The sequence below is a fragment of the Mesoplodon bidens genome (assembly GCF_964165515.1).
Source record: "Mesoplodon bidens genome assembly, chromosome: 19".
Lineage (NCBI taxonomy): Eukaryota > Metazoa > Chordata > Mammalia > Artiodactyla > Ziphiidae > Mesoplodon > Mesoplodon bidens.
Window position 1 is genome coordinate 47,204,446 of NC_138179.1, and position 24,932 is coordinate 47,229,377.

The 24,932-nt window shown below is 34.1% G+C and overlaps 1 protein-coding gene across 4 annotated transcripts in view; it reads right to left on the reverse strand.

Moving 5' to 3' along the window:
- Positions 1-24,932, reverse strand: part of TANC2 (tetratricopeptide repeat, ankyrin repeat and coiled-coil containing 2) — a 356,371-nt gene that overhangs the window by 301,932 nt on the left and 29,507 nt on the right. For all 4 annotated transcript variants that reach the window (XM_081218265.1, XM_081218264.1, XM_081218263.1 and 1 more), the window contains exon 2: positions 14,368-14,461. In XM_081218265.1, the coding sequence (XP_081074391.1) occupies positions 14,368-14,434 (67 nt within the window). In that variant the 5' untranslated portion in view covers positions 14,435-14,461. The remainder of the gene's footprint in view (positions 1-14,367; positions 14,462-24,932) is intronic.

The window sequence follows — 24,932 nt, forward strand, 5'->3', positions numbered from 1 at the left end:
AAGATATAAGCTGGACTTTAATGATTGACTGGGTAGTATTTAAAGAGGTGACTTAAGTATAAATGGCAGGTTTATTCCAGACAGGGTGAATGTCATGATCAAAAGGTCACAGAAAATATAAAGCATTAAGAAGATCGACTTGGATAAAGTAGAAAGTTTCTGAGTAAGAGTTATAGGTAATAAGGCTAGAGAAGTTAGGTAAGGTCAGGTGCCAAGCTAAGAATTTTCTAATTAAGAAAATTAATATGGCAGCAGGATGAGAGTAGGGCAAGTGCTGGTGAGTCAGAGAAAATAGTATATTTATTCATTAGTTCAACAAATATTTATTGATCTACTAATTTCCAGGCACTATTCCTGATTCTGGGAATAATACAGTCAGTGAATCTGTAAGACTTACATTTATTAAGGAATGCAAACAATAAACAAAACCATTCAAACAAAGTAAAATACCTCAAAGAGTGATATGTGCAATAAAGATAGAAAGGGTAACTGGATGGAGTTTGAACGTGGTGGGGACTGAGAAGGAAGACTGGTGAGGAGACTGAAAAGAAAGACCAGTGACTATTAAAAAATGAAAGCTGTATGCATGTGAGGGGCAGAAGGTACATGGGAAATCTCTGTATCTGTCCCCCAATATTGCCATGAACCTTAGTGCTCTAAAAAAAATTCTATTAAAAAAAAAAGGAGAGTGGGGAGGCAGGCAGTGTTTATATTATCAAGGGCTCTATAAGCTTCTTTTTTAAAATATTTATTTATTTGGCTGCACTGGGTCTTAGTTGCGACACGCAGGATCCTTTAGTTGTGGCATGCAGGCTCTTCATTGCAGACTGTGGGATCGAGTTCCCCGACCAGGAATTGAACCAGGGCCCCCTGCATTGGGAGTGCGGAGTCTTAACCACTGGACTGCCAGGGAAGTCCCAAGGGCTCTATAAGCTTAGTGAAAGACTTTAAACTTTATTCTAAAACTTACTGAAATCTATTGCAGGCTTCTAAGACTAGGACTGATATAACATGATGAAGTTGATTTAAGATCACTAAAGCCACTTACTAAGTCAAAGCATGGGCAGTAAGAGGAAGACTGGTCTACCATAGGCAAGTACACCTGAAATAACACAATATTATAAATCAACTATACTTCAATAAAAATAAATTAAAGAAATAAATGAAAAAATAAAAAGAACACAAATATGGGAAAAGAGAGGAATCAGCAAAATTTTTTTAACGACTGTGTGAACTGGCTTGACAGTATAGAACAGGGACCACCAAATTTGTCCAGAATGGGCCAAATAGTAAATATTTTAGTCTCTTTCCCAACTATAGAATTCTGTTCTTATAGAATGAAAGCAGACACAGACAACACATAAACAAATGATTATGGCTATGTCCACACAAAATTCTATTTACAAAAGCAGGTGGTAGGCCAGATTTAGCCTGGAGGCCATGGTTTGCCAACTCCTGGTATAGAAAGTTAAGGAACCCCAAATTCAAAGCTAGTTCTCCCTGCCCACTGATACTCCACACAAGACTTCTACCAAATTCAGGGAGGCAACAATCCGGGAGACTGGAAGCTTGACAATAATGTTGAGCAAGATCTCATAATGAGACGATACTTAGATCCCAGAGTCCTGCTAAAGGGAGAGGACTGACATACACACAGAACAGACCTCAACCTAGACATCTGAAACACATGTGAACTGAGACAAACTAAACTGCAACCTAGCCCTTATCCACCTCAACCCTCCATCAGATCCAAGAGAGCAGATCCTCACCATAGCTATCTTACATAGGAAAAAGCTTTCCCTCTCTACATGTTGACGAAAATTCAATTAACTATCAAGTTAAGAAGAAAAAAGAGAATTTTATTCAAGCCAAACTGAGGATTATAACCCAGGAAGCAGATTCTCAGAAAGCTCTGAGAACTGTTCCACCTGTTAGAAGTTGAAGGCACAGTCATATACATTTTTGAGACAAAGGATCATACATCAAAATGATATACTGATTTTACATAAAGTTCACCAAGGATACACAGTCCAGGTAAACATGTACAAAGCGAACAGCAAGGCACCATGACCCCTACAGAGCTGGGAAGGAACACTATTCTTTTAAAAAATTACATTGCTAGTGTCAGAAGGAAGAAAAAAAAATTTACCTTTACAGTTGAGCAGGCACTCCCACCTTTGAGGAGCTCTGGTTAATGTGTAATGCAGATGCACACTGCACATTAGTGAGGGAGAAGGCCCAAACAAACACAGAGAGGGAATTTTATGTTTATTTTTTCTTGTCCTGCCTTAAAATATGAATTTTATTTCATCAAGGGAAAAATATTATTTACTCTAGCCTCTACAGATCTTTTAAACACAATGTCTGATAAACAACAGAAAAATGATGAGATGTGTGAAGCAGCAAAAGAATTAATAGAAGCAGATACACATCTGACCTAAATGCAGGACTTAGCAGACACATCAGCTATTAAACTATTATTTTTAGCTATTATGTAAAAGTAAAAAAAAGGAGGTTAAAAACAGAAAAAACAGATGAAAAGATTAAAAATTTCAACAGAGAAATGAACTATCTTTAAAAGAACCAAATGAACATTCTATAACTGAAAAACACTATCTAAATTAAGAATTAATTGACTGGGCTTAAAAGCTGACTGGACTCAGCAGAAAAGTATTAATAAACCTGAAGACAGGCCAACATAAATTAACCAAAGGGGGAAAATTACCAAAAAAACAAAGAAAAAGTACAGTTTGAGATGCATTAGGTAATATCAAACAATCTAACGTACAAACTAAAGTTCCAAAACACAGATGAAAAAAGGATAGAAGAAATGCCTGAAGAAATAATGACTAAGGTTTTCCACAACTGATGAAAGACATCAGCTCTTAGACTAAAGAAGCTCACCAAAATCCAAACAATATAACAGAAAAAAAAAAAGCATACACCTAGGTATATCATAGCCAAATGCTAACAGCCAAGACAAAGAAATTTTTTAAGCAGCCATACTAAATAAAATAAATAAATAAATCACATTTCATTCAAAGGCAAAAACAATGAGAACGATTGCCAACTTCTTATCAGAAAGAAAAAATAACAGAATAACATCTTTAAAGCGTTGAAAGAAAAGAACTGCCAATCTAAGATTTTATACCCAGGGAAAATATCCTTCAAAAATAAAGGTAAAATTAAAACATTATGAGAAAATGAAAGCTGAGGTAATTCACTGCCAGTGACCTACACCTCAAGAAATGCAAAGGAAGTTCTGCAGGGTGAAAAAAAATTATTCCAGATAAAACACCATTTTATAAGAAGGAATGAAGAATACTAGAAGAAGGAAATATATGGGTTAATTTTTTTAAGACATTTAAAAAGCATCTTAAAGACTAATGACTACTTAAAGTAACAAATGTATTGTGGGATATATATCAATACTACAGTGGAAGTAAAATACAGGACAACAAAAAGTGGGACATAAATAGAATTAAATATCCTAAAGTCCTTACAGTGCTCACAGAGTAGTAGAATAAAATTTGAAGTTAAACCATAAAAAGTTAAAGATGCATATGGTAATCCTTTGCACAATCTCTTTTTTAAAAAATCCAAGAAAGTATAGCTAAAAGGCCAAGAAAACAGAATTTAAAATATTTCATAAATTCTAAAAAAGACAGGGAACAGGGGAAAAAATAGAATGAGGAACACATGAATGCAAAAGAAACAAAGAGCAAGATGAAAAACTTAAACCAAATCACATCAATAGTTATATAGTCAATGTAAATGGACTGAATATATCACTTAAAAATAGAAAATCAGATTGGATTCAACAAGACAAAACTACATATTTACAACAAGAGATACACCTTAAATACAAAATCTAGATAGATTTAAGGCCAAAGTATCAGAAGCTCAACTAAGCAAAACATTAACATACAGTAGTTAAAAAAAGCAGTAAAGTTTACTTAATAAATATAGCAAACTCTGCCCTATAAAAAGAAAATACATTTTGTTTTCTAGCATCCATTAGATAGTTACAAGATCTGATCAAAACACAGCCAAAAAAACCCCCAAAACCAAAAAACAAAACCCTCAATGTTTTAAAGCAAAAGTTGACAAACTTTTTCTCACAGGGTCAAATCATAAGTATTTCAGGAGTGTGGGCTGTACAGTCTCTATCACGAATGGGTGTGACTATGTTCCAGTAAAATCATACTATGTAAAAAGTTAATATTGAGAATACTATATATCAAAATTTATGGAATACAGCATAAGCTATATCATAGAAAATTCATAATGTAAATGAGAAGGAAAATAAAAATAAAATTAGTAAAATCAAGAGTTGGATCTTTTGAAAAAGCTAATAAAATACATAAGCCTCAAAGCTAAGAGACAGAAAATATAAAAACATTCAATATTAGGAGAAACTGAATTAAACTCAAATGAACACAATATTTATAACTTTATACAAATAAATTCTACAATCTCAATGAAATGGACATTTTCTAGGAAAATAATAAATTATCCAAATTGCCTAAAGGAAACCTAATTACACTGATGAAAACAAAATAGAAAATACTGTCAAAAAACTACCTAAAAAACCCCCAAAAAGCTCAGGCTAGCCATTTTTATGTCTGAGTTCCACTAAACTTTCAAGGAATCAATAATTTATATGATACATGAAGCACCGTAAAAGATGAAACCATGACAATTCATCTTGTGAAGTTAGCAAAACTCAAACAACTCTGAATAAATCGGATAAAAATAAAACTGGAAATAGAGGTGAAAACATGAGTGCAAGTGTATGTGTCTATCTGATGAGAAGTGCTCTTAGTTTAATTGCTAAACCACTACAAACACCTGAAATATAAATAAAACCAGTCAAATCAGATATGTTTCAAAATGCAATTTCAAGGCTCTCATCACTTTTTTCACTCTCGTCATGTTCATTTTCACAGCCCCCCACCGAATAAGAATCCTTCTTTTTAACACAGCCACACTCTGTCACTTCCTCTGACCTTTCCCCTCAAGTTCTATGATAGCCTATCTTAATTGGCAAGGACAAACGAATTTCATAAAGAGTAAATATCTCAACGGACAAACACAAATTGGGCAAACAGATGGGCAGAGAACAGAAAGGGAAAGAGCAGTCAATAAAAATATGACAGGTTTGGGTTTTATTACAAAAGATGCTATAGCTCTACAATTAAATAAGTAAAATCCTTTCCTCATATTAAACAGGAGTATGTTTTCTAACCAAATTTGTTAGAACAGGGTACGGAAAAGGTAAAAACCCTTGAAAAGTTTAAGCTGTAATTTCATGGTTTATTGATGAAATAAAACTTACTGTCCCTGGAAGGAAAAAGATATTTTTATAGCAAAATATATTTACGTGAATGCTATTGTACATATTTCTTTGAACATTTTATTATGAACATTCACTATTCAGACAGCAATGAAGATTTTAATTAATTTCAACGCCCAGTTGGTGGTGGTGAGGAGGGCGGAGGGAACGCCAATAACAAATGCTTCTAACAAAGTGCCGTAGTTTCACAGATGGACTGATTTTTGCCCATGAAGTGGTTAAAGAGAAATTAACTCAAACTCAAATATCAAGCAACCAGTACACTACTACCCAGTACTTAGTGATTAATGAATAAACATCTGTTGACAGAAACCAAATCATGATCTATAAAAGTAAAACAATAAACTGGACTTCATAAATATTAAAAACTTTAGAAAAGACCCTGCTAAGGGGATAGAAAGACAATCAATAGGCTGGGAGAAAATACTGGCAAACAACATATCTGACAAAGGCTAGAATATATAAAGAGCTCTCAAAACTTAATACACACACAAACACACAAACACACACACACAGCCCAATTAGAAGACAGCCAAAAGACATGAAGAGATGTTTCACCAAAGAAGACATACAGAAGGCAAAAAAGCACAGGAAAAGGTGATCAGTATCATTTAGCCACTAGGGAATTGAAAATTAAACCACAATGAGATACAAATACACACTTATCAAAATAATTAAAATTAAAATAGTGACAACACCAAATGCTGGCAAGGATGAGGAGAAACTGGATTACTTACACACTGCTGGTGTGAATATAAAATGGTATTAGGCACTCTGAAAGAGATGGCACTTTCTTTAAAAACTAAACATGCAACTAAAATATGTCCTGGCAACGGTACCCCTGGACATTCACCCCAAAGAAATGAAAGTACATGTTCACACAAAACCCTGTACATTTCCCCATATGACCAGCAATTCCACTCCTAGATATATTCCCCAAAAAAACTGAAAACAGAGACTCAAACAGATACTTGTATGACAATGCTCAGAGCAGCATTATTCAAATGGAAATAACCCAGTGTCTATCAACAGATGAATGGATAAACAAAATGTGGCATAGACATACAAAGGAATAGTATTCAGTCATAAAAAGGAATGAATTTCTGATACATGCTACAACAGGAATGAACCTTGAAAACATTATGCTAGGTGAAATAAGCTACATACAAAAGGACAAAATAGTATGATTACACTTACGTGAAGTATCTAGAAAAGGCAAATTCACAGAGACAGAAAGATTCGAGGTTACTGGGGCTGGGGAGAAGAGGAAATGGGGAGTTACTGCCTAATGGGTACAGAGTTTGTGCTTGGAGTAATGAAAAATTTGGGGAAATAGTGGTGGTGGCTGCATAACATGGTGAATGCCAAAAAATTGTACAATTAAAAATGGTTAAAATAGTGAACTTTATGTTATATATATTTACCACAATAAAAAACTTTAAAAAAATCAGTCCGTGGTTGATACCAGTGCAGTGCCTAGCAAGAGACCATTACAATAACTAACAGCACAGGATCCTCACAGAAAACAATTCCTGCCTGAGATGAGCTTATAAACAAACTTAGAAAACACATCAGAAATGATCCACCATGAACAAATCACAAAACATCACAGAAGAATCAGTGCCCCAAGCATTAAAGGTAATATAATGATGCCAGAAAACATAAGCTCTAACACCTCCATTCTATCCCTAGTTTAAGTCTAAATCAAAGGCAGCCTCTGGCTGTTCCCAAATTTAGAATGTATCTTTTGGTCATAATGGCATTTGTGTCCTACAATGTGTTGGACAGCGCCACAAAATGAAGTGGCAATAATGCTCTTGCCTCAGTAATGCCATGGTTTTCTTTGCTCTCTTTCCTAGACATATGTCTAGCCTATGTGCCTATGTAACCAAGTATTCATAGCTAGTTTTATTTTTTTTGTTGTTTTTTTTTTGTTTTTGCGGTACGCGGGCCTCTCACTGTTGTGGCCTCTCCCGTTGCGGAGCACAGGCTCCGGATGCGCAGGCTCAGAGGCCATGGCTCATGGGCCTAGCCGCTCCGCGGCATGTGGGATCTTCCCGGACCGGGGCACGAACCTGTGTTCCCTGCATTGGCAGGCGGACTCTCAACCACTGCGCCACCAGGGAAGCCCTATAGCTAGTTTTAATGTCTTGTTAAGTCATACCCTGACCAAAATCAATTATTCCTTTTCATACTTATTTTCATTTATTCTTCCATAGAATTTTAAAGTTATTTTACCCAAATGAAAATGAACCTGCTGTTTCCTGAATGGAACTGAAACAAATTTATGTGTAAATCCAGAAGCATGATATGTCTTTCCATTTGTCCAAGTCTTACACGCTTCAATAAGTTTTCCTGTCAAATCTATTCCTGAGAATTTGATGGTTGTTATCACTGTGAATGTAATTTTTTTCTCATTTACATTTCTAATCAGGAAATATTGGTAGGGCCAAAAATGCTAACCACCTTGCCAAATTACATTATTATTTCTAGTAAATATTTACTGGATTCTCTGGGGGTTTTACCTCACTTAAAAATAAAAATGACACTGTCTTGTCTTTGCCAATATTTATATTAGTCACTTTATTTTCTTGTCTTTATTGTATACTAGAACCTTCTAAACAATTTTGAAAAAGAGTGGTAATAGGAGAAATCTCTATCATGTTTCTGTTTTAATGAAAATGGCTGATCCATTTCTTTGTTTAGAATGATGCTGGCTGTTGGATTTGGTGAATACTCTTTATTACATTTAAAGTATCCTTTTTCTATTTTAATGTTTTTAATGGCTGCTCAGATTTATAAAATGCTTTTTCAGAATACAATGATATGATAATGTGGTTTTAAATTTTTTTTCTAAGTAAAAAACTTACATTGATTTTCTGATATAGAAACGTCTTTGCATTCCTGGAACAAATTCTACTGTTGTAGTATACAATCAGGAATTATTTATATTTAACTATAAGTTTTACTTATTTTGCTCACTTTTCTTTCTGCGTCTCCTTTTTTCCTCACATTTATTTTTTATTTTGCTAGGAGACAGCCTCAAGGTATTTTTTTTCTCCCAATGGCTGTTATATTAAGGGTACTATACTTTCTGAGTTCTTGAATATCTGAAATTGACAGTATTTTGCCCCCCTCATACCTGAATGATGGTTTACCAAAACAATGATACAATGATACCAAATAGTGGCATTAGTTACATCAAAGAAACATATTGGAACTGCTACTAATTACTTGCATGATTTTAAATAATAAAAACAACAGTTAAGAAAAATATAAATAAACATTTAATTTTTAGAAAACATAAAAACACACATTATTTCTTTATAACTCATAATTCAAAAGAGCCACACAGTTGTCGTTTCACAAAACAAGAGTTCCAAGTCCTACGTACATCAGAAACAATTTTCACATCATAAAACTGAATTAAGCTATAAAATTCAAAGCTGATATTCACATATCCTTAGAGGGAAAACTTTGCCTGAGAAAATTCATTTGTTATTACTTGATATAAAATCTATTTCTGTTAAATATTTATCTAGTGCCCCACACAAGAGTTGAGATCAATTATTTAAAGGACAAATTAGAACAGTCAATTTCCTTTATTACAAGTGCTTTTCAAACTAAAAACTAAATTGGTTCCCTAAAACAAAACAAAACAAATGATTATGCCATGAGAAAACTTACCTTACTAATTTTAAAAATAAGCCATGAGCCAAAAGTTAATATAAAGAATAAAGTACCCACCCAATTATTCATTAATGATTAAAGAAAAAAACTGTAACGATGAAAACATTAATGATATCATCCCATAAACACACTCTTTCTTTTAATATCAAATTTATTCTTGCTTTGGAATACTTGTCTTAGAGAACATTTGGAAAAAAATACTGCTTCTCTATAAATTCTTGCCATGTAGAATACAAATCACTATTTTTATAACTACTCTAATTTACAATTACTCTAAATTATAAACGTTTTACATGAAAAGCCATGGAGAAGAATACACACTAGAATAAGACCCCCCGAAATCATTATTGACATAATTAAATACCTAGTAAATCAAAATAATAAGCTTTAATAATACAGTAGAACCTTGACATATATGGATTTAATAATATGATTGCTACTAAAGCAGTAGTTACTCAGAAGTCTAGGATACAATAATTTGTAATTTTGCTAAAGCACAAATTTGGCATCTACCTCTAATAAGGGTAGTATGTGGAAATAAATCACTCACCTGGTACTCAGGGCAAAAAGTCTACCCAGCATCTGCATCTTACTATGGCTTTACTGTTTTCTACTAGTTATTTTACATGGATTAGTTGTTGTGAAGTGACAGAAAATCCTACTGCTGGTGTCAAAAGTGAACAACTGTAGGTGTCTAAGGAAATCATAGTTCTTGACCAGAAAATAAATTTTGGATAAACCATTTCTTTAAGTGTCAAATGTGGAGGCAGCTTGGATCTCTGACATGTATGAGTTACTCTGTGTGTGTGTGTGTGTGTGTGTGTCTTTCAAAAAGTGACCAGTGGGGTGACATCAACTATTATTCGTCTTCTGCTAAATCCAGTTAATGTCTGGGGAGATGCAATACCTAAATGCACTGTAGTTCTCTGGATTCAATTCTGGAACACAATGAGGAGTTTAATGAAAAAGCTAATGAAATCCAAATAAAAGTGTGGAGTTTAATTAATAGCAATATACCAATGTTGGTTTCTTAGTTTTGAAAAATGCACCATGGTAATATAAGATGTAACAGTTGGGAAAATTAGGTAAAGGATATACAGGAATTCTCTGTACTATCTTTGCAACTTTTCTGTAAAACTAAAATTAACCCAAAATGAAAAGCTCATGAAAAAAAAAAGAGGCATAGGAGGAAATAAAATTATATTAGTAAAAACCAACAGAAACAGACACATTTAGAGTTAGAAAAATATAGATATAAATATAGTAGGTCTACATTTATAAAAGATAAGAGACAAGATGGAGAACAGTACTGACAAAGAACAGAAAAAAATAAAAACCTAATGGTGTCTACCTGCAGACTGTTTTTAAGTTGAAAGGGGAAAATTAGTATCTATATAGCAGAGGAACTGGACAGTACACTGATTTGGTCATCAAAATCACTAATGAGCGACAGATGGACATTATGTGCCTCCAGCTGTGATAACCCAAGAAGAAAAGAACATATGTAACATTCAGACCATAGAAACATACCCTGAATCTAATCATTAAAAAAAATCAGAACAAATATAAAATTAGGAGCATTCTAGTTATTCTTCAAACATGTCAAGAAAGGCTGAGAAACTGTTTTGAATTAAATGAGAGTAAAAAGACATAACAAGTAATATAATACCTTATTCTAGACTGGATCTTGGAAAGGAAGGGGGAAAATACTTTTTTAAAAAATTACTAGGTAAACTGACAAAATTTGGAGAATAGATGGTACATTGGATAAAAGTATTATATCAATCTTAAACTGCTTGAGGTTGATAACTGGACTGTGGTATAAAAAGAATTTCCTTAAGAAATACCCATTGAAAATTTTAGGAGTAAAGGGGCATGATGTATTTAACCCACCCTCAAGTGATTTAAAAAAGTGAGTGAGAGAGAAAGGGTTAAGTAGGGGAGAAACGGAGACACTGTGCGTGTGTACTTATAAAGAGAGAATGATGAAACAAGTGTGGTGAAAAGTTCATGAATCTGTGCAAGGGTATATGGAGTTCTTTGTACTACTGCTGCAACCTTTCAGTAAGCTTAAAATTATTTCCAAATTTTGGGAATTCCCTGGAGGTCCAGTGGTTAGAACTCTGTGCTTTCACTGCCAAGGGCCTGGGTTCAATCCCTGCTTGGGGAACAAGGATCCCGCAAGCCACACGGCGTAGCCAAAAAAAATTAATTAAAAAAAGTATTTCCAAATTAAAAAAAAAATTTTTTTAAGCAAATGGAAGTTCTAGAACTGAAATATACAAAAACTAAAATTAAGAACTGAATGTGGTTAAGAGCAGATTATATACCAATGAAGAGTGAATCAGTGAACTATAAGATAGATAAAAAGAAAATATCCAGCATAAAGCATATAGAGACAAAAGGATAGAAAGAGAGTGTAAGAGACACAGATGACATGCATGTAGTCTATCAAATGCATAACTGGAATCCTCGAAAGAAAGGAGAAAGAGAAAAAGGGGAAAAAAATAAAATTTGAAGAGATAATGAGTAATAGCTTTCCAAAACTGATGAAAGTCATCAAGCCACAGGTTCAAAAAACCCTACAAACATAAATAAATAGGAGAAACAAAGGCAGATTAAAAAGAAAACCACTCCTAGGCACATCAATGTAAATGTAGAAAACTAAAAACAAAGAGAAAAATGACAGATTGCCTTTAAAGAGGGAGCAATTAGACTGACAGTTGACTTTTCACCAGAAATAATTCAAGAAGCCAGAAGACAATGAACAATATTTCAAAGTGCTGAAAGAAAATAATTGCCAACCTATAATTCCACTCCCAGCAAAAACATCCTACAAAAATAAAGGCAAAATAAAGACACTTTCAGATAACTAAACGCAAAGTAAAATCACCACATCAAGATCCCAACTAAAGGAAATTTTAAAGGGTGTTCTACAAACAAAAAGAAATTTGGTGATCCCATCTAGAAAGTGAAGGAAGCAGGAGGGAACGAATATCAATAAAAATGTAAAATATGTGAATAAACCCAAACAACAGTGACTACATAAAACAATAATAATGTCTTGTGGTGTTTAAATACATATAGGTGAAAAGATTCTAAGGCTCTTCCATTGTCCAGGAAGGGGGTAAAAGTACCAATTGATACCAAACTTTGATTGATGTTTTAATCTTTAAACTAACCACTGAATGAATTTTAAGAGTATATAATCTCCAAGTCAATAAGGAGAGATATAGAATATAAAAAATCTTTTGATCAATCCAAAATAAAGCAATAAAGGAGAGAGAAAAAGCATAGAACAGTCAGGACAAGCACAAAACACACAGCAATATGTTATATTTAAACCCAAATATATCACTGGTTGAATTACTGTAGATGAACCAGCATCTCCCTTAAGAGAAAAACTTGTCTGAATGAATAAAAAAAGAAAATTCAACTATGTGCTATTAACAGTATAACCATATATATATGTTGAAAATAAAAGAATGGAACAAATTATACCTTATAAATACTAATCAAAAGAAAGCTAGTATAGCTATACTAACATTAGACAAAGTCAACTTTCAAACAAAAGGCATTATTAAAAATACAGGGCTTGGGCTTCCCTGGTGGCGCAGTGGTTGAGAGTCCGCCTGCCGATGCAGGGGACACGGGTTCGTGCCCCTATCCCGGAGGATCCCACATGCCGCGGAGCGGCTGGGCCCGCGAGCCATGGCCGCGGAGCCTGTGTGTCCGGAGCCTGTGCTCCGCAACGGGAGGGGCCACAGCAGTGAGAGGCCCGCGTACAGCAAAAAAAAAAAAAAATACAGGGCTTCCCTGGTGGCGCAGTGGTTGACAGTCCGCCTGCCAGTGCAGGGGACACGGGTTCGTGCCCTGGTCTGGGAAGATCCCACATACCATGGAGCAGCTGCGCCCGTGAGCCATGGCCACTGAGCCTGCGCGTCCGGAGCCTGTGCTCCACAACGGGAGAGGCCACAACAGTGAGAGGCCCACGTACCGCAAAAAAAAAAAAAAAAAAAAAATACAGAGGGACATTTCGTTATGGTAAAACAGTTAATTCACCAGGAAGATATAATAAATCTAAATTTCAATGTATCTAATAAGATATCTTTCAAATACAGACAATTCTACAATCATAGTGTGAGATTTAATCACACCTTTCTCAGTAAACAATTTTTAAAAAATAAGTTAGGATATAAAACGTTTGAGGACTACCATTAACAAAAACTGACCCACACTACACCTAATAACTGCAGAATCCACATTATTTGGTGCATCTAGAACATTAGACTAAACTGATCATATGCTGAGCTGTAAGGGAAATCTCAATAAATATGAAAAGAATAAAATACAGGATAGGTTCTCTGATAAGAGTACAATTAAGCTAAGTTAATAAGATAACCAGGAAATCATCAACTGTTTGGAAATTAACAATTACACTTTAAATACCTATGGGTCAAGAAGAGATCACAAAGAGAGCTAAAAAACATTTTGAAGAGAATGATAATGAACATACTACTTATGAAAATTTGTAAAATGCATAAAAATTAGGAAATTGAAAAGATTAAAAGGATATAATAGCAACAAAGATATACTGTATAGCCCAGGGGATTATACCCATTATCTTATAATAACCTATAATGAAATATAATCTGCAAAAATACTGAATCACTATGATGCACACCTGAAACAAACACAATATTGTAAATCAACTATACTTCAATTAAAGAAAAGAACATGATAAATACCAACAACCCATTTGCAGAAAACAAACATTTAGTACATTAATCTTCAACATTTCTCCCAAAAAAGTATCTATACAGCTTTGGTTTGTTTTTACCTTAAAAGCCTAAGAATTACACTCTTGTTATTTTAAAAAAATCTTTATTTTAATGACTAGAAAAATGTTCAACTTATATTTCACTTTCTGTATAACCCTTTGAGGACAGTTTCTATTATTTTTAGTCTCATTCCCCAAAGAGTATCTAGGACTGAAATAATTTTACATGTTAATTCAAAAGTAAATTTAGGTGTAGAAAGTCTTTAATACATAGTTCACAGAACCATTATACTCTCATATATTAGAAATAAATATTTTTCTTTCATAAATTCTTCCTTTACCTGACTATTCCTGATGAGTGTTCATCAAGTGTTCCTCTTAATAAAGAGTCTGACAGCCTATAGGAATGTACACTTTCTTTTTTTCTAAATTAAATAAGCCATTTAATAAATATATAAAGTGTTGTAGCACTAATTCAGATCCCTACGAGAACTTTCTTTTCTAAAACATCACACAGAATAAATGTAGCAGAGTCACTCACCACTTGATCTGTTCTTACGACTTGATTTCCCTCCAGTAAGAAGCATCTTGAGACTATTCCGAAACATGGTTGTGCTATTCTAGTATTCACAAAACTGTAAAAGAAAATGTGGGAAAACGTTAGAAAACTTGGTTTTCTATTCAAAATACTATTAAGAATTAATTTTAAATGTGCTATAAGGAATTAACTACTCTGTTTAAATATATAGTACAGAAATTTTAACTACATGAGAGAAACATTTACTTAAATAATTTAATTAAACATTTATGTTGTTTCTTAAAAATATACTATAATACTTTGAGTACCCTAAGAGACAAAGGTAGACATCACTGAGGGTACACAGAAATAGAAAATAATTAGGTAGCTATAAATACAGTTTACCCTTCCACCAGGCTCTCCATTTCTTGGACAATCTTCCCATATGCTCAATACACACACCCAAAGTCTAAGAGTTCAGAACTTAAGAATAGATGCCTATTTCCCATTGGTCAAGCCAGAATTCCATCTCACAAGACTACTAATATACATGAGTACACCAGTATACAGATATACTACTAACCTCTTTATGTCCCACTCCTATCAAAGGAAAATCCTGCTGATTGTGCTTTGGATTATGTCCTCTCTCACCTCAAGAACTTTTATCTAAAAGTCATCTTCCTTTTCTCTCTCTCGCAGCTTTAATTTTTTTCTCTCTACTGAATCATTCCAGTCATAACATAAACATGCTAGTACGTCCTAACCAAAAACAAATATTAAGCCCCTCTCTGTATTCCCACAAGGGCCAATTACTGCTCCTATATCCTTGCTCTGCACAGCAAAAGTTCCCAAGTGTCAGTACTTGGCACCTGCAGCAGACTGAACAGAGCAAATGTGAGTAAGAACAGAGGTTAACAGAGAATCTCCGAACCAAAGCACAGAGAAATTAAAGGTTGAAAACTACAGAAGAGTATGAGAGGCATATGGAATCCTTTGAAAGGTTCTAACATACATATCATTGAAATCCCAGAAAAAAAGAAAGAAAAAATAAGCAAGAAACGTTATCTGAAGTGTCAACAATCAAGAATTTCCTAACACTGATGAGACATGAAGCCACATCCTTAAGCAGCTAGGGAAAAAAATAAACACACTGAAAGAAGCAGCAATCAACAGACTGAGAGAGAACTTTCAACAGAAATGCTGAATGGCACAAGGCAATGGAATGACTGCTTAAAATTTCTGAAAGAAAAGAGGTGCCAATCAAGAAATCTAGTCACAGTTTAAAATGTTTTGAAAAATGAAAATGAAATAAAGGTGATTTCAGAACAAAAACAAGGAATTTCTCAGTAAAAGAAATAGTAAAAGGGAGTTCTTCCAACAGAAGGAAAATAATACTAGAAAAAAAACATAGAAATGCAAAAAGGAAGAGCCATAGAAAAGTAAGTATATTGGCAAATATGAATGAACAATAATTGTAAAAAAATATAACATTACTAACTTGTGAAGTTTAAAATATAGAGAGATTTTAAATGCATAACGAGAAGGACCGAAAAGTGAGGAGTGGGGTCAACGAAGTTAAAGTGTCCAAGATATGTCTACATTGTGCAGGAAGTGGCAGAAGTAATAATTTACACCAGACGGCAACAACTCAAAATTCATGTACTAATTTCTAGGACAGCCATTAAAAGCTAACTGAGGTGAGAAAAAGAATGATTAAAATATCTGACTGAACTAAAGAAGGTAAGAAGTGAGAGAAAAAGCACAGTACCTGTGGATAAAATATAAAACAAATAGTATGTTGGTAGCTTTAAACTTAAATTACATCTGTTATTATGTTAAATACTCTACTAAAAGACTATTTATGGACACAGAAAGATTAAATATAAAATGATGAGGGCTTCCCTGGTGGTGCAGTGGTTGAGAGTCCGCCTGCCGATGCAGGGGACACGGGTTCATGCCCCGGTCCGGGAAGATCCCACATGCCGTGGAGCGGCTAGGCCCGTGAGCGATGGCCGCTGAGCCTGCGCGTCCGGAGCCTGTGCTCCACAATGGGAGAGGCCACAACAGTGAGAGGCCCGTGTACCACAAAAAAATAAATAAATAAAAATAAAATAAAATAAAATAAAATAAAATGATGAGAAAAGATATACCACACAAAAACCAATTAAAAAAAAGCTAGCATAGCTATGCCAATATCAGACAAAGTAGACAAGGCAAGATATTTCTTAATAATTAAAAAGTCATACCAACAAGAAGATACCCTAATTCTAAACCTCAATGGACCCAACAACAAAGCTTAAAAATATATAAAGCAAAAATATCCAAGACTAATAGATGATACAGACAAATCCATAATCACGTGGGAGACTAACACACATTTGTCAATAGCTACAAGATCAAGCAAACAAAAAATTCACTTAAGATATATTGATAGAAGATTTGAACTACATAATTAACCAACTAGACTTACCAAGTATATGTATAGTACACTCTTCCAAATAAAAAGAGAATACACAAACTATACACAAAACATATACCAAAATGGACCATATGCTGGGTTATAAAGCAAGTCTCAATAAATTTCAAAGCACTGAACTCTTTGGGAGTATATTCTCTGACTACAATACAAATTATTACAAGTGAATAATTTTTTTTTTTTTTTTTTGCTGTACGCGGGCCTCTCACTGCTGTGGCCTCTCCCGTTGCGGAGCACAGGCTCCGGACACACAGGCTCCGCGGCCATGGCTCGCGGGCCCAGCCGCTGCGCGGCATGTGGGATCTTCCGGGATAGGGGCACGAACCCGTGTCCCCTGCATCGGCAGGCGGACTCTCAACCACTGCGCCACCAGGGAAGCCCAACAAGTGAATAATTTTTAAAAATTGAGAAAATCCCCTACTGCTTGAAAATTAAGTGATGCACTTCTAAATAACCCATGAGTCAAAAAAAGTAAATAAATCACAATGGAAATTTAAAAATATTTGCCATGAATGATAATGAAAAAATGACTTAGGGAAACATATGGGATGTAACTAAAGCAATGCTTATAAATAAATGTATACCTTAAATGCAGTATTAGAACAGAAGGGTCAAAATCAATAGCTAAACTTCTATCTCAAGAAGTTCAAAAACAAACAGCAAACCAAATCCAAAGAAAGTAAATGGAAAGGAAGTGTAAAGAGTAAAAATGAGTGAAGCAGAAAATAAATCCAAAATGGATAAAATCAACAAAGTCAAACACTGGATTTCTGAAAAGTAGCAAAATTGAAAAACCTAGTAGCAAGGCTGATCAAGAAAAACAGATGGAAATTACCAATATAAGGAATGAAATAGGGGACATCATTTCAGATACTAAAGCCTTCTTCTAAATAGGAAGATATACGAACCACTTTACAACAAATTTAACATTTTACATGAAACAAATTCTTTGAAAAATACAACTTAATGAAACACAAAGTTGAGCAGAAAATCTCAACTAGCTCTATCTCTATTAAAGAAACTGAATTTATCAAAACTTTTCCCACAAAGTAAAGTACCGGGCCAGACTATTTCACTGGTGAAGTCTGGCAAACATTTAAGAATAACACCAATCTTATAAAAATTCTTTAAGAAAATAAAAATCATACTTCCCAACACATCTTAAGAGGGCAACATGATCTTAATCACAAAATCTAACAGATTATAAGAAAAGACAATTACAGATTACATACCTCATGAACATCGATTCAAAAATCCTTAACAAAAAACACTGAAAACTACAAAAGGTTGCTTTAAAAAGAATTAAAGAAGACCTAAATAAGTACAGACAGAGGCACACCTCGGAGATATTGTGGGTTTGGTTCCAGACCACTGCAAAAAAGTAAATACTACAATAAAGTGAGTCACACGAATTTTTTGGTTTCCCAGTGCATATGAAAGTTATGTTTACTCTATACTTTAGTCTATTAAGTATGCAATACCATTATGTCTGAGAAAACAATGTATTATATATACCTTAATTTTAAAATAGTTTAATGCTAAAAAATGCTAACCATCACCCAAGCCTTCAGCAAGTTATAGTGAGAACATCAAAGATCACTGATCACTTACAGAAAATAAACTAGTGGTTACCAAAGGGTCTCAAGAGGCAAATTAGGGGTATGGGATTAAGACATACAAAGTACTGTGCATAAAATAGATAAGCAACAAGGATATATTGTATAGCACAGGGAATTATAGCCATTATCTTGTAGTAACTTTTAACGGAGTACAATCTGTAAAAATATTGAATCACTATGCTGTGTATCTGAAACCAATATAATATTGTATAAATCATACCTCAATTTTTAAAAAGATCATTGATCACAGATCACCATAACAAATATAATAAAAAATGAAAATGTTTGAAATATTGCAAGAACTACCAAATTGTGACAGAGACATGAAGTGAACAAATACTGTTGGAAAAATGGTGCCAATAGACTTGCTCGACTCAGGGTTGCCACAAACCTTCAATATGTAAAAAACACAATATCTGCAAAGCACAGTAAAGTGAAGCATAGTAGAACAAGGTATGCCTATATACTATGTTCACAGATTGGAAGGTTCAATATCATTAAACCGTCAATTCTCCCTAATTGCTCTAAAGAAACAATACAATCTCAACCAAATTCCAGCAGGCATTTTTTTGTGTGTGTAAATTGATAAGTTGATTCTAAAATGCATATGGCACTGCAAAGAGCCTAGAACATCCAAAGAAATCTTGGAAACTACCAAAAAGAGCTAAAGCACTTATAAGACCTGAAATCAAGACTTACTCTATAAAGCTCCAGTAATTGTGTAAGAAGCTCCAGTAACTGTCGTAAGATTCATCAAATAGATCAATGGAACAGAACAGCTAGTGCAGAAAAAGACCTATACTTAATACTGTCATTTGTTTTCAACAAAGTCATTAATAGGTAAAGGAAAGTCTTTTCAACAAATGGTGGTGGAACAAATATATATCCATTTTTTAAAACTTAACCTTGATCTGTGTCTCACACTATACATGAAAATTAATTCAAAGTAAATCAAACATCAAACATCACATAAATGCTAAAATCATAAAGCTTTTAGAAGAAAACACAGGAGAATATCTTCATTATTTAGAGGCAGGCAAAGGATTCTTAGACACAGCAGGTAATAACCATAAAAATTCATTAAAATGTAAAAAAAAATCTGCTCATCAAAAATAACATTAAGTAAATGAATAGACAAATCACAAACTGGGAGAAATTATGCACAAAACATATATCTAATACAAATAAACATCCAAGATATATAAAAAACACCTACAACTCGATAATAAAGAGACAATTCATTTTTTTTTTTTTTGCTGTACGCGGGCCTCTCTCACTGTTGTGGCCTCTCCCGCTGCAGAGCACAGGCTCCGGACGCGCAGGCTCAGCGGCCATGGCTCACGGACCCAGCCACTCCGCGGTACGTGGGATCTTCCCTGACCGGGGCACGAACCCGTGTCCCCTGCATCGGCAGGCAGACTCTCAACCACTGCGCCACCAGGGAAGCCCCAGAGACAATTCAATTTTTAAATGGGTAAAAGATTTGAATAGACACTTTAAAAAAAAAGATATATCTTCTTTTTTAACACACATATAAAAGGAGCTCAACATTCTGTCATTGGGTAAATACAAATTACAATGAGCTACCTCTATATTCCCACCAGAAGAGCTAATTTTTTAAAGTCTGACAATATCAAATATTGACCGGGATGGAGAGCAACTGAAATTCTTAATACATTGTTTTAGGAGTATAATGATACAATTGCTTTGGAGAGTTTATTATAAAACTAAGCATATACCTGACATATGACTCCACCCCTTACATATTTACCCAGGAGAAATGAAAACATATGTGCTTAAAAAGACTAGTACAACAATTTTCATAGCAGCTTTATTCATAACAGCCAAAAACTAGCTCAAGTGCCCATCAACAGGAAGATGGATAAACTCTGGGATCTTCTTACAGTGGAATACTACTCAGCAATAAAAAGGTATGAACTATTCATATGTTCAACAACATAGATAAATCTCAAAATATAATATGCTGAGTGAAAGAAACTTACATTAAAAGGTATGCAGTAATATATGGTAAGAAAAAAATCAGAATAATGGTTGTGTCTTAGGAATAGATATGAGAATTAACTGGGAAAAGGCATGAGTAACTTTTCCAGTATGATGGTAATATTCTGTATTTTGAGGGAGCTTGGGATACACATATGCATACATTTGTCAAAACTCAGCCAATGTTCACACCAGATTTATGCATCATATTGCATATAAATTTTACTTCAGAAGAAAAAAGTAAGAAAATATTCAACTTTACTTAATGATATTCATGCTTAAATATTTAGAGGAAAGCATACTGATATATCCAATTACTTTGAAATGCATTAAAAAAATAAGACAAAATGATGGATGGATAGAGGGAAGTGAAGGCACACATGTAATAAAGCAATTATAGCAAAATGTTAACACAAGATTCTAAGTAGTAGATATACATGTGTTAAATGTAAAATTATGTTAAATATCTATATGTTTGAACTTTTTTATATGAGGTAAAAACACACTGCCACAAAAGAAACTCTAGGCCCAGATGATTTCAACAATTTAAGGAAGAAATAATAACAATCTTACACAAATTGGTCCAGACCGCAGAAGAATAGGAAGCATTTCCAAACATGTTTTCTAAAGACAGCATAAGCTTGATAACAAAAGTCAACAAGGTTGTTACAGGAAAGAAATGTTACAGACCTCTCTTTTGCCATAAGTACAAAAATTCTAAATAAAATATTGGCAAAATCAAATCTACCAAGATCAGGACCAAGTGGTGGTTTAAGTCAGGAATGAAAAATGACTTAACACAAGAAAATCAATATAATTTACCACGTAACAAAAGAAATAAATCATATTATCAACAGATGAAACAAAACCAATTGATAAAATGCAACATTCATTATTTTTTAAAAAACTTACATAAAACAAGAAATAAAAGAGAAGCTCTTTAATATCATAAAGTGTATCTTTTAAAAAGCCTATAGAGGACTTCCTTGGTGACGCAGTGGTTAAGAATCTGCCTGCCAATGCAGGGGACACGGGTTCAATTCCTGGTCCGGGAAGACCCCACATGCCGCAGAGCAACTAAGCACGTGCACCACAGCTACTGAGCCTGCGCTCTAGACCCGGTGAGCCACAACTACTGAGCCCACGAGCCACAACTACTGAAGCCTGCGCACCTACAGCCCATGCTCCGCAACAAAAGAAGCCACCACACTGCAACAGAGTAGCCCCCGCTCGCCGCAACCAGAGAAAGCCCGTGCACAGCAATGAAGACGCAACGCAGCCAAAAATAAATAAATTTATTTTAAAAAATTAAAAAATAAAAAGCCTATAGCAAACATCATACTAAGTGGTGAATGACTGCAAACATTCCCCCTGAGACTGAAGAATATGACCACCTATTATCACTACTTGCACTTAACATGGCCCTGAAGGTCTTAGCCAGTACAAATAGGTAAGAACATGAAATAGAAAGTATAAAGAATGAGAACAAAAATGCCACTTTCACAAACAGTATGATTACTTACTTAGAAAACCTAAAAGAATTTATAAACCATTAGAATTAATAAGTGAATTTAGCAAGGTCATTAGGATACAGTGTAAAACAAGATTTAAGGTGAACATCAAAAAATAACTTAATCTTTTTCCAGTGAAGATAAATATGGTGATGAATCCTAAAAATATTTCAATCATTTATGAAATATTCCTTTTATATATGCATCTTGAGAGCCATTTTTAGGGTTTCTGCCCCCTAATCTTACTTTAAGAGACTATCTGAGAAGTAAAAGTTCCAAGCTTGATAAGTACTTACTTCACTAATATTTGAAAGACTTGAAAAATTTGTTTTATATGTAGGGATAAATAAAAAATATACTTCATGCTTTAAAACATACCATGAAATTTAAATAGCAAACTTTAGAATTCTTAAATTTATATTTTCTTAGAAGAGAATGAACAACTATTTTCTTATATATCAGATTCTCTGCATATATACAAGTGAGAAAAATATATATTATATAAAATATTATACACATGATTTCATTTAGTCCTCATCAAAACCTCCTTAAGATAGGTAGTATTTGCTTCATTTTAAAGAAAAGGAAGCTGAATTAAAAGCAAAATAGCGTGTCCACAGTTATACAGCGAATAAATGCTTAAGGTCATATTTGAACCCGTGCTCTTTGTCCTCCTCCTCAGTGTCTCTTCTTAAATAAGAAACACTTAATAAATCTATTTAAAAGAGCTGAAACTATGAAATTTCTAAATCTAGTGGTCCAAATTAAAACTCCCAGAAGCAGTATTCCATTTGGTTCTTGTTTTTAAACTACGTTTAATTTATTTATCTTTTTGTGGCACTACCACATACTTACTTTACCTTACTTTAGTAAATTTTTTTTTAAAGTACTGCTACAGGTTGGCATTAGTCTTTGCAAATGCATCAAGAAAAATTACGACAAAACTCATTTGGGGGTGGGGGGAGAAAAGATATCCTGCTTTAGTGGACACTATGATGTCCCACCCAGATCCTCATTACAGGATCAGTGCATCCGTCCCTCCAGGTGTTATTATTGGCTGAGAGCTGCTCCCCCTTCGCCAGAGAACTGCTCTAGACCGACTAGAGCCACCAATGACTCATTAGTGCAGGAGTACAAAAGACCAGCTCCTTTTAACTCAAGGAGGGCAACTCTGTGGAATGATTTATGCTCCAAAGCCCTCGCCCATCTCTTTCTATTCTTTATTTTTCTTCAAATACTGATCTCTAAATAATGTATTATATACCTGTTTTTTTTCTGTCAGTTCCCCCACTAGACTATAAGCTTCACAAGGGTATGAAAGCTGCTTATTTAACTCACTGCTGCAAGCCCATAACTGGAGAATAATGCCTGGTAAACAGCAGGTACCAAATAAATATTTATTGAATTAATCAATTAATTTCTTTAGTTTGTGTATCACTGTCCAAATCGAATCTCTTGTAGAGAAATCTGATTTTACTCTTCTTATCCTCGATGCCTAGCTCATAGGAGGTTCTCAACACTTCTTAAATTAGTAAATAAATCAATGAATAATTGAGCAAAGACTTGATTAATCAGATTATTAACTTGGTAAAGAGGTAAACGGATGTAATATAAGTAAGCTTCAATAGACAAAAACAGGTTATGAACTAACTAGAATAATGAAGACTAAGATGATTATGCGTCAGAGAAGGATACAGAAATTTTAGGCAAGTCCAAATTTTTATCTGAGGAAAAATCAAGAAAATTCTAGACATACTTCAAACTTCTGCCTAACTCAGACCTTACGACTATATATGTATAGTTCTTCAAAGTTTCAAAAAGAAAAAAAAAGTATAGGCACAGATTTTTATTAGAAGAAAAATGAATTATTGCTTAAAATTTACAACTAGGAGTAAAAAAGAATAAAAATTTTATATCTAAAAATAAACCAAGATAACATTCTACAGTTAATTTAAGTAAAAAATGATGATGGGTGAAATAAATTAATTATAATAAAAATCACCTTTTGAAGTATAGAGGGGGTTTTTTTGGTCTTTGGTAGTCCTAAAACATTTTATAAAAATTGACTAAAATGTATAAAGAATGAAATGAAACATAAAATACTTATTTAAGGCTAATTATCCATCTCATTGCTACATTTTGATAAAATGACTTTCTTATTCAAGTTAACCCACCACTAGAAAATTTATTGTAAAAAATATTAATACAGAAACTCTACAAAACTGAAGCTAAGTGGAAAATGACAGTTTGATCTAATTGGATTTATGACAGTAATATATGGCTAAATTTCACCCTACTTTTCCAAGTTTTAGATCCAAATTTTTTTAAATTTTAACTCTCTAGGAGAAATAATCAAATAAATTCCTGGCAAGTGAATCTCTGGCAGGAGAAAAACGAACAACATTCACAGACCCCCAATCATTTCTAATTGTCTTGTACTTAACTGATTCAAACCTTACGTTATCTACATGACCCCGAAGCTTCTATGTTTGTGACACCTGGCTTAAACCATTCAGGAAAAGTATTGACTATTCTGGCCCTAATGGTCCACCAAGGCTGGAAATTCAATGTCCTATCTCAATACCTTCTTGCACTATTTTATTAGTGGATAATCAATTTTCATTTTCAATGTTCATCCCTCCTGCACATAGTAAGCCCTTTTCTTATCCTGTTATTCAAAAAAGGAGCACAATATCCCCCTTCATTTAAATATTTATGTAATAATAATGTAATCAAATTAACTCTTGGGCTTCCCTGGTGGCGCAGTGGTTGAGAGTCCGCCTGCCGATGCAGGGGACGCGGGTTCGTGCCCCGGTCTGGGAAGATCCCACATGCTGCGGAGCAGCTGGGCCCGTGAGCCATGGCCGCTGAGCCTGCGCATCCGGAGCCTGTGCTCCGCAACGGGAGAGGCCACAACAGTGAGAGGCCCGCGTACCGCAAAAAAAAAAAAAAAAACAAATTAACTCTTAAGCACTTCTGCAC